Source organism: Manihot esculenta, chromosome 7, assembly GCF_001659605.2.
Source record: "Manihot esculenta cultivar AM560-2 chromosome 7, M.esculenta_v8, whole genome shotgun sequence".
Lineage (NCBI taxonomy): Eukaryota > Viridiplantae > Streptophyta > Magnoliopsida > Malpighiales > Euphorbiaceae > Manihot > Manihot esculenta.
The window spans coordinates 4179339-4190645 of NC_035167.2; the positions used below are offsets into that span (position 1 = coordinate 4179339).

Consider the following 11307-nt stretch of genomic DNA (forward strand, 5'->3'; position numbering starts at 1 on the left):
TGTTAGCGCCATCACATTAAGGAGTGGAAAGGAGTTGCAAGACAATAGGGCTGAAAAATTGCAAAAACAGGGCATGGAAGAAATTCTGCCAGAAAGTGATCAGGGCAGTGATTTGCCCAGTTCACTAGTAGAAACTGACCCGATCGCTGGTCAAACTGAGCTGTCCAGTAGTGATCTGCCCAAACCACCAGAGAAGGCAGAAAGTGATTTGCCCAAATCACCAGAGAAGGCAGAATCCAGTCAAAGGCAGAAACAGCAACCAGCAGAAAAATTCAAGATACCTCCTCCCTTCCCAAAGAGATTTGCAAAGTCCCAAAAGGAGAAAGAGGAAAAAGAGATATTGGAGACACTCCGCAAGGTGGAAATCAACATTCCCCTACTTGATGCTGTAAAGCAAATTCCAAGGTATGCCAAGTTTCTCAAAGACCTATGCACCAACCGAAGGAAACTTGCTGAACGTGAAAAGGTAAGTGTGGGGGAGTGTGTTTCAGCTGTAATCCAAAGGAAACTTCCAACCAAATGCAAGGATAGAGGGATGTTCGCGGTTTCATGCAAGATAGGCAATGTGGGAATAAAGAAGGCCATGTGTGACCTTGGAGCTTCAATAAATGTCATGCCACTTTCCATTTTTAACTTGTTGAATGCAGGTACACTCAAGGGCACCAGTATTGTGATCCAATTGGCTGACCGATCCGTCGTCCATCCCAAGGGAGTGCTAGAAGATGTGTTGGTACAAGTTGACCAACTAGTCTTCCCAGCTGATTTTTATGTGATTGACATGGAGGAGGATAAGGGCAACATCACCTCTGATATCTTACTTGGGAGACCATTCTTGAGCACAGCAAGAACAAAAATTGATGTGCATGATGGCACATTGACTATGGAGTTTGAAGGGGAAGTTATCAAATTTAATGTTTATGATGCCATGAAATTCCCCAATGATGTTTCTCCTGTTTATGGCCTTGATGTTATTGATGATTTAAGTCAAGAAATTTTTGATTTTGATCAAGAAAACTTACTTTATGAAGGTCTTTGCAGGAAAGGAGAAGTGGACAGCAACATCACTGAAGCAAAAAAAACAGCAGACTGCTGTAACTTGCTGGATGTGGGTGATTTGCCCAGTGATTTGCCTAGACCACCAGATAATCTGCTCAAATCACAGACCAAATCACTGGAGCAGACAGACTTGACAGAAAGTGATTTGCCCAGACCACCAGATAATCTACCCAAATCACAGCCCAAATCAGACAGCAAACAGCAGAAATCAGCACTAGAACTGAAACCATTGCCAAGCCACCTCAAATATGCCTACTTGGGAGCTGGAAATTCACTTCCAGTCATTATTTCTAACCAGCTCAGCCAAGAAGAAGAGGAAAAACTCCTTGATGTGTTAAAGAAGCACAAAAAAGCAATTGGGTGGACCTTGGAAGACATAAAAGGCACCTCAAGACCATTCGGTGGAGGCTCATTTCACCAGAATCAGAGACAGGATGCAGCACATGAAGCTATTGACGTACGGAGTCCACAAACAAGCAAGGTTTTCAAGGTTAATGAGCATCGTTTGAAGAGATTCAATGAAGGTTTTACTGTCCATGTTGTGGAGGAGGTTCCCTTGGATCCCCCTTCCCAAGACTGCTGAGCAAAACACTGAAGTCCAGCCCAAGACAGAAAACAGGGCGCTACTGGGAGGCAGCCCAGATGTAGTGATTTGCCCACTGCTTGCCCAAATCGCCGGGCAAATCGACTGAATGTACCATAGTCACAAGTGATCGGGGCAGTGATTTGCCCAATTGCCCAGATAATTTGACCAAGATCACCGGTCCAATCGCAAAATCAAGCACATCATCAGAAAAGGGCGTGAACAGTACCAGCCCAGCAACTGCAAAGGAGCAGCGATCTGGCCAAGTGATTTGCCCACTGCTTACCTAAATCACTGGTCAAATCACCCTGTCAAGAATCTAGAGGGCCAGCATTAAATGATCAGGGCAGTTCACATACCCAAATCACTTTAAGTAGTCTTTTCTTTTATTTTTACTTTTTACGCAATTTACTGTTTTTATCTCTTCTTCTTCAAGATCTCTCCTTTCCGACCCACCACTCACCCACCGGCAAACTCAAGACCACCATGGTCCGAATCAAGATGAAGGCCACCGGCGGACCGTTCATGTGGAAGAAACTAGGGCTGCCGAGGCCCATCCCCTCCGACAGTGATGACGAAGCGCGGGACACCCCTCCACCAGCCACCACCAGCACTGAAACACCACCGGCCACTAGAACAGAGACAGGACGCACCGACTCACCGGCCGTCCAGACATATGACCGGCAAAGGAAACGGCCAAGAACGCCGACACCACCTCCACCGTCCACATCCCCAATAACCCCGACGGCGAACCCTAAGGGCGAAACGCCACCAGAGGCCACCACTTCCTCCGGCCACGGCCAGAAACGGCTAAGAACTCAGTCGCCACCTCCACCGCCGATATCAGAGCCAGAACTAGAAACCACCATTGCTACACATCCCGCAGGACATGAGGAAGGCGATGCACCCACTGAAGTGCCCAACAATTTGCCCACTGACGCGCCCACTAGTACGCCCAGTGATTTCACCAGCAATTTGCTAAGCGCTATGCCTAGTGATATGCCCACTGATGCGCCCAGCAATGTGCCAAGCGCTATGCCCAGCGATGTGCCCACCGATGCGCCCATGGACTTACCAAGTGATGTGCCTAGCGATGTGCCCAGCGACACACTCAGTGATATGCCCAGTAATTTGCCCAGCGATTTGCCCAGGCCAGCGTACCCTGATCACATCGTCAAATCACTGACATTCAACAAAATTTCTGAGTGCACCAGGCTGGTTAAAGTTTCATCTCTACCATATCACCCAGGTAAGTATATCAACCATGGCACACTAGGAGCATTGAGACTCCATTCCCAGATGATATAGGGTTGCTTTGCAAGGTGAGGGATGCTTTTTCCATTGCACCTGCAGGTCCAGTAACGCCACGCCATGAGCGTGTTTTCAGAAGGAAGAAGGCCACCACAAACACCACCACTCAGCAGCCAGCCTCCACAGCAGCCCCTACAGATGGGACAACACAGGAAACAAGGCAAGAACCAGCAAATACACTTCCAGCAGACCCCAGCAGGATGCTCCTCAGCCACCAGAAGACGAAGCCCCCAACCAGACAGTAGAGGCTCGTCTCAGTAGGATTGAGGACCGAATGCAAAGGATGGAGCACTTGTTGGACCTGCTGGTGGACCATTTTCTGCCCCAGCACCGTGACAGATAGCGATCTGCCCAGTGATTTGCCCAGTGCTTGCCCAAGTCACTGGTCAAATCACCCACAGGCCAGGAAGTCCCTTTCCCTTTTCTTCTTCATTTCTCTATATATATATATTCAAACATTGAGGACAATATTTGGGATAGGTGTGGGGGTACTGGAGAGTATTTATTCACTGATCACACCATCTTTTGATTTCTTTTTTTCCTATTTTGTTTCTTACTGTTTCTTTTTGTTTCTTTTTGCATTATTCTTACCCCTTTTTGCACACACCAGAATTTTTTTCACACTTTTTGCACACACACACAGAATTTTGTCTTAGCTTTTGCTCTACTCAACATAGATAACAAGGTTAAAAGAGTTTCCTTATCTCAGGACCCCATTGATTTGCCACCCCTTTAAGCCTAAACTGAATCATTCACAGTATGTTACCTTCACTTAGGAAGTTCTTTACTTGAATTGAATCCTTAAATTTGTTGTGGTCAAGGGAAATAAAAATAAAAATACATGCAAATAAAAAGCTAGTGTAACTCCCTATGAGCTGATTTGCCCAAACTATCATGACAAACCAGCACAAAGCACAAATCACAAACTTGTTCCAATGGTCTAAGACTATGAACTGAGCCTAATAGCCACTTGGAGAAGTAACTGACTGAGTAACCGGGGGTGTATCACCCATGTACACAATCGCGTAAAAAGGTCAGTAACTTTTTCAAGCAAATAAGGTTCGATGGTCTAGACTATGAACAGAGCTAGTAGCCACTTGAACAAGTGACTAACTGAGTAACCGGGGGTGTATCACCCATGTACACAATCGCGTAAAAAGGTTAGTGACTTTTTCAGGCAAGGATAAGAATAAGTGCTGCTGAAAATAAAAACAAAAATAAAAAGAAATAGAGAAGAAAAGGGGCAAGTCACTCCTAGGGGTTACATTAAACCTAACATAAAAGAATAAGCATGATTGAATAAAAAACCTTTCCCTTGACCATGGTAGGTGAAAGGAAACAAGGAAAGGAGAGGATGACCTTAGTGCATGTACTCTATACTGTGATAGTTCATATTAGGAGTCTAGGGGGGGCTGATTAAGTGGTGCTTAGGTTCTAAGGAAAAAGGGGGCTTGATTGGCTAAGTTATTTGTTGCTTGAGGACAAGCAAAAAGCTAGGTGTGGGGGTATTTGATCAAGCATAATTTAGCCACATTTTTATCATAATTATTGTTGCTTATTTACACATTTTTTAGTTTAATTTATGGTTTTTATCTTATTTTTACAGAAAAGGAAGAAATTAGAAAATGGGAGAAAAAGTGCAGAAAAAGTACAGAAGGATGATTTGCCCAGTGATTTGCCCAAGATCACCAGCTAAACTGCTCCAATCACTGCCCAGATCAAGCTAAAGCAGAAACCCGGAGGCAACAGACAGCAGTGATATGGGCAGTGATTTGCCCAAGAAACTCGAAGATCACTGGCCAAATCACTCGCAGAGACATAGAGGACTAACTCACAGAGAAGCGATCTGGTCAGTGATTTGCCCAATCACTTGAAGAAACTGGTCAAATCACCGGGCAAATCACTTTGACAGCAGAAACTTACAGCAGAGCGGAAAAATGGGCAGAAAACAGAAATCCGAATTTTCAGAAGTCCAAATCCAATCCAATCACTTCCAACACAAAACCAAGAGCCACGAAAGAGTCTCATCCAAGGAATTCCAATTGCAATTAAAATCAACATCAAAAGAGGAGTCAAACACCAAATCAAAGAGGGATTTCAAAACCCTAGATGGAGAGAAATTCTGCAGCTATAAAAGGAGAGCCTCCAAACCAGCAAAAATATCTTCTGATCAGCAACTCAACTCGCCAGAAACTCTCCAGCATCTTCTTCCTTTCTTTTTCTTTTCATCTTTTTGTGTATTTAGTCCACCATGAGTGGCTAAACTCCTTATTTTCTAGTTGAAGTTGAGAATATTCAGATTTGTGATGAATTGGGAGGTTTAATACTCCATTGTTGAACTCTTATTTGTTTCAATATTTATGCAATCTGATCTTTTCTACAAGTATTACTTTGCTTTTAGAATCAATAAGGGCCCATTGCTTTTAAATTGCTTGAGTAATATTGTTTGAATGGTTTAGGTCCGTAATTGCTTGGATTGTTCAAATACACATTCAATCAGGTTGTATAACCTAGCCTTGACCACGCGGTTGGCAAGGATAGAATTGGGTTTCTCTAAGTCTTAATGCGATCAACAGTTGTTCGATGCTAAATGCCCCAAGGACGTTCCTTGGCAACTTGCTGATTAGTGTTTGATTAGCGAACGTTTCCTAATCAAACTAGAACTAAGGAGGAATTTGGATTGTGAGAAGCGTCTTCCATAACCAAAACTAATTTATTGAAATCAAATAGGAGTCTTTAATAATTAATGATCAATTCTGAACAAACTGAATTAGACTCATACTTCAACCAGAAGCTTTTCTCTTATTGATTTACTCATCTTAAAATTATTGCTTTCTTTTGCTATTTAGTTTTAACTCATCAAAACAAACCCCCCTCTTTTATTTATTTGTTACTACTTGCCCTAGTCATTATTAGGAAGATCTTTAGTGTCAATTCCCTGTGGTTCGACCCTATTGCCACTATCTGCAAATTTATTTGTTGATTGATAATAGGTTTATTTTTGACGGCTTCGACAACCGCCTACCACCCTCCTCCCTCGTGGGCTCCACACATGCCTCTATGTATTTCTTCCATCACCTTCGTAGCCTCTTCCGGGCTCACGCATCGGAGCCATGGACTGGACTTTCCTTTTCTGTATAAGGTCCCCCTTATCGCTTGGTAGTTTGCGGCACGAGCTGCTATCTTTTTGGCTTCATCTTTATCCTTGGGGAGTTTACCTTTCTCCAGGTATTCTAAGTAAGGGGTCATCCAAGTCGGGTTCTGTTCTACCTGCAATATTGTGTTAGTTTTATTAAAAGCAGGTATATGGACATGTTGTATGTACACTTCATCAGGAAGCTATTCCAATTCTTCTTTGGATAATCGGCTAAGCAGATCTGCTTCCTCATTTTCTTCTCGGGGTATTCTTTGAAACCTGATGGTTACTCCTCGACTTGTGAGCTTGGCTTCTAAAGTTTTTACTTTAGCCAGGTAACTCTGCATAAGGGGGTCTCTAGCCTGATACATCCCTGTTACTTGGTTGATCACCAGCTGAGAGTCGCTGTTTATCTCGAGATCGGTTACTCCCACTTCCAGCGCCACCAACATCCCATTTATCAGGGCTTCATATTCTGCCACATTATTCGAGGCTTTGAACTCTAGACGTAAGGCGTAACAGACCTTAAAATCCTCTGGCCCCTTAAGCATTATTCTGGCACCACTGCCCTCAGTGCCTGACGCTCCATCTACATACAACTTCCAGTTAAATTCTGGATGAGGCTCCCCCTCACGTTCCTGTCCTGCTATCCCTGAGGATGATCCTCCCTGCTCCTCGTTGAATGAGCATTCTGCTATGAAGTCAGCCAAAGCTTGAGATTTTATAGCTGTCCTGGGTCGATATTCTAGACAGTAAGGGCTGATCTCTACGGACCAAGCCAACATCCGACCTGAAGTTTCCGGCCTGCGCAGAATCTTCTTTAAGGGTTGGTCTGTCATCACAACTCCTTGGTGGCCTTCCAAGTAAACTTTGAATTTCCGGACTGCTAGCAATAGGGCGTAAGCCATTTTTTCAATGTTCGAATATCTGACCTCGGTATCTCTGAGTACCTTGCTGACGTAAAAAACGGGTTTCTGCTCCCCTTCTTCCACCCTTACTAACACTGCGCTGACTGCTTGTTCTGAGGCTGCCCAGTATATCAAGAGTTCTTCTCCTTTCATAGGACTACTGAGCACGTGAGGCGAGCTGAGATATCTTTTAAGCTCTGCAAAGGCCTTTTGGCAGTCTTCTGTCCATTCAAAGTTTGGCACCTTCCTCAATTTTTTGAAAAATGGTAAGCATTTTTTTGCTGATCTTGACATGAATCGGTTGAGTGCTACTACTCTCCCGGTTAGTCTTTGAACGTCCCTTACACAGGTCGGCTCTGGCATTGTCAATATGGCTTCTACCTTCTCCGGGTTAGGCTCGATGCCTTTTCCGCTCACCATGAATCCCAAGAATTTTCCTCCTCTAATAAAGAAAGCACATTTTGCTGGGTTCAACTTCATTCTGTACTGGTTTAATACCCCGAATACCTCCTTCAAGTCTGCTATGTGCTGCTGGAAATTTGGGTTTTTGACCACCATATCATCTACATAAACTTCTACATTTCTGCCGATCTGGTTTTTGAAGATTTTATTCATCAATCTTTGGTAAGTTTCCCCGGCATTCCTCAATCCGAATGGCATAGCTCTGTAGCAATAAGTTCCATCTTCAGTGATAAACGAGGTCTTTTCCTCATCCGACCTTTCCATTGGGATTTGATGATAACCAGACATAGCATCCAAAGAAGACATATAATCGAAACCGGCCGTAGAATCGACCATTTTATTAATATCAGGAAGGGGATAACAAAATCTTTAGGGCAGGCCTTATTTAGGTCAGTAAAATCTATGCACATCCTATATTTGCCATTGGCTTTTTTGACTAATACAGGATTTGCTAGCCATTGCGGGTACATAACTTCCCTAATAAAGCCTGCCTCATCGAGTTTCTACACCTCCTCCCTGGTGGCCTGCTGCTTCTCTCTTCCTACTACTCTCTTCTTCTGCTTTACTGGCTTGGCTTCGGGGAGTACATTCAGCTTGTGTGTCATTACCGTAGGGTCAATTCCAGGCATGTCAGAGGGCTTCCATGCGAAACTAGACGCATGACCTCGGATCAGGGCCATGACTTCGGCTTTTTATTCTTTCGTGAGGCCGGCATTGAGACTGAAGACCTTTTCTGCCTCTGCTTCTGATAAAGGAAAAATCTCCAGCTTCCCCACCGGTTCTGTCCTGGCCTCTATTTTCTCATCCCGAACCTCTAGAACTTCCGAGTCAAGAGCCTTTTCAGTGGAGCTCGGTTCTGTTACTGTGGCTAAGTATACTGCTTTTGCCTCTTCCTGGCTGCCCCGGACTATTCCCACTCCTTCTTCTGTTGGAAATTTAAGCGCCAAATACCTAATACTGGTGACAGCTTCGAAGTTGAACAGCGCAGGCCTCCCCAGTATCACATTATAGCTCAACGGAAGTTTGACCACTAAAAATACCTCGTGGTGAGTGCGAGTCCTGGGTGCTTCACCTAAGGTGAGAGCTAGCTTCACCTTCCCTTCTACGAGTACTGGTACTCCTCCGATTCCCTTGATTGGAGCCTGGTCTCGGACCAACTGTTCTTCCGGAATTCCCATCTGCTGAAAGACCCGGTATGGTAGCAAGTTGACTTTACTCCCGTCATCCACTAAGACCTTCTTTACCCGATAATTGTGAATGACGGCTTCAATGACGAGCGAGTCATCATGGGGCATCTGAATACCCTGAGCATCTTCTGAAGAGAAGGTGATGGTCATGGGAGAGTGGTCAACGATCTGCATGACCTCGGTACTGCTGGTCTCTCCCTCCCGATTTCTCTTCTTCCCTCGGCGGCCCATCCGTCCTCCCGTTCCTCCAACAATCATGTTGATGGTCCCACTGGATCCATCGTTCACTGGTCCCGTTCCTGTTCTCCTCGGCACCTGAACCGCCGGACTGGATTGAGGCCTTTGTCCCTCTGATTTCTTTACAAAGTTCTTGAGGTGTCCCCTCTTTATTAACCTTTCGATCTCTGCTATCAACTGGAAGCAGTTGTTGGTATCGTGGCCATGCGTCCGATGATACTGACAATATTTGTCAGGATTCCGTTGGTCTGCTTCCGACTTCATAGGTTTGGGCCACTGGAGGAATTCCTTATCTTGGACAGCCATGAGCACCTCGGCTCTGGACGCATTTAGTGGAGTTGGCTTCTCAGGGACCCAAGGGGGAGGCAATCTTGACTCAGGGACCCGTGGAGGGGGAGGCCTTTGATCCCTTCGTTCCCAGGCCTGCTTGTACGGCTCGGGCCTCTTGCCGTGTTTCTTTTCATGTTTTTCTGGCCTCCTTTCTTCTGAGGCTTTTTCTTTTCCTGTCATCCTTTTGGCAAATCGGCTTGTTACTAAGGCGTCATCCTGCCTTATATACTTCTCCGCTCTCTGCATCAGCTCGACCAGGGAGGTCGGGGGCTTCCTGCTTAAGGAACTGAAGAACTCGGCAGAGGTTGTTCCCTTTTGCATTGCCTCTACCGCCCTTCCTTCATCAAGATCGAGAATCTGCAGGGCCTCCGTATTGAAACGAGCGACATACTCTCGGAGTGATTCACCCTCTCTCTGTCTTACTGTCTCCAAGTAGCTCGTCTTCCTTTCTACTGGCACCCCGGCTATGAATCGACTGATGAAGCGAATGGCTAGGTCTCCGAAACTTCTGATACTTCCTGCCTCAAGGCTGTTGAACCACGCCCGCGCTGGTCCCGAGGGCGTCGTTGGAAATACTTTACACATTAAGACATCTGACAGAGTTTGCAACTCCATGAAGGTCTTATAGTTCATGACGTGCTCCCTCGGGTTACCAGTTCCATCATAAGCCGCCATTGATGGCATCATAAACTTCTTAGGGACAGTCTCTTGCTGCACCCACTTTGAGAAAGGGGAAGAAGTGGGCAAAGAGGTTTGGCTTTGGTCTTTCTTACCTAGCTCGGCTAGGAGCTGTTCTCTCAATTTCTTCAACTTTTGGTCCACCTTCTCGTCTTCTAGGCTGGGTTTTTTCTCCAGGTGGTACTCCTCCTCCTCTGCTTCAGTTCCCGTCCACCCGGTTATTTCGGCGGAATAGTTATCCACCTCCTCATTTTCTATCATCTCTCTCGCCCTCTTCGCATGGATTCGGGCCTCCGGTCCTTCCTCTTCCCCGGCTTTTCTCCCTCTTTCTTCAGTATCGCGGCTGCTGGTTTGAAGACGGTCAGGTGCAGATCGGGGGTCATTGGTCTGAGGTTCCTCTACAACCGGGAGTGTATTTACTGGAGTGCTGAGGCCTCTATGTTGCATTATCTGCCCCAACCAGTGGGCGGTATTTTGTAACTGGAAAGCCATGTTTTGAAGATCCTGGTTAGATAGGGTAACAGTAGGAGCATTCCCTGCCAAACTTGGCGAGGGATTAAGAGGAACAGGCGTTTGGTTGTTTAATGTCGTAGGACTAGAAAAGGAGAATTGTTGCCCCTCTTGGGCAGAGCTTAGGTCATTTGGGACGTTAAGGTTACTTTCTTGGTGATTAGCCATCGTGGATCTCAGTGGGTTTTGTTAAGAGTGAAAACTCTGGTGATGAAAAGATCTCTGTCGTTTCCCACAAACGGCGCCAATTGATGATCTGAGATCCAATAGAATAGGGTTTTACAAGGGTTTTGGTATTGAAGAATAAAGCTTGGTCTGTCTCTCTAGAGGGGTATCCCTTTTATCCTTTCTTTCTACTTGCTGGTGACGTATAACGACTCTCTCCTGATTGGGCCACGCGTCTCTGCCATACAGATATGGGCGTACGAGGATATCAGGCGCCTGCTTCATGCGTAACGGCCTCTGATTCTCCCCCGTGCGTACGCTCGAGCGGATCTGCCAGGCTGTATGACGAGTCTCGTTCTGGATTCTAGGCTGGGCCGAGAGCTGGGTTGGACACTGAACCCAGGGGAAGAAGGAATCCATGGGAAGGTTATACGGGCTGGGCCGATCTCGATGAGGAAGAATCTGGTGGAGTCCGGCCTCAAGGGTGTGATGATCTGGGCTTGTTTTGAGAGGGCGTGCGGGCCTTCCATTCATGGGCCGTGGCCGTAATCTAGGCTCAGGATTGGGGGTAGGGAAATCCAGCGGTCATCACGTGAATTCCAAGCCATTATCTGTTCACAGAGCTTTAACATTCTGTTTGAATTGCGTTGTAAACCACTGAAAAAGTGAGATAATCCTTCGTTTTAGATTTGTTTCATGAGATAAACCCATGTTGCTTGGCTGAAATCATCCACGATTGTTAAG

At 45.7% G+C, this 11307-nt stretch overlaps 1 protein-coding gene across 1 annotated transcript; it reads left to right on the forward strand.

The window, feature by feature from the left end:
* Positions 1-2164: 2164 nt before the first annotated feature.
* LOC122724071 (putative uncharacterized protein DDB_G0290521) lies at positions 2165-6191 on the forward strand. Its single transcript, XM_043958539.1, has 3 exons — positions 2165-2888; positions 2993-3110; positions 6179-6191. The coding sequence occupies exons 1-3, from the start codon at positions 2165-2167 to the stop codon at positions 6189-6191; spliced, it is 855 nt and encodes a 284-aa protein (XP_043814474.1).
* The last annotated feature ends 5116 nt before the right edge of the window (positions 6192-11307 follow it).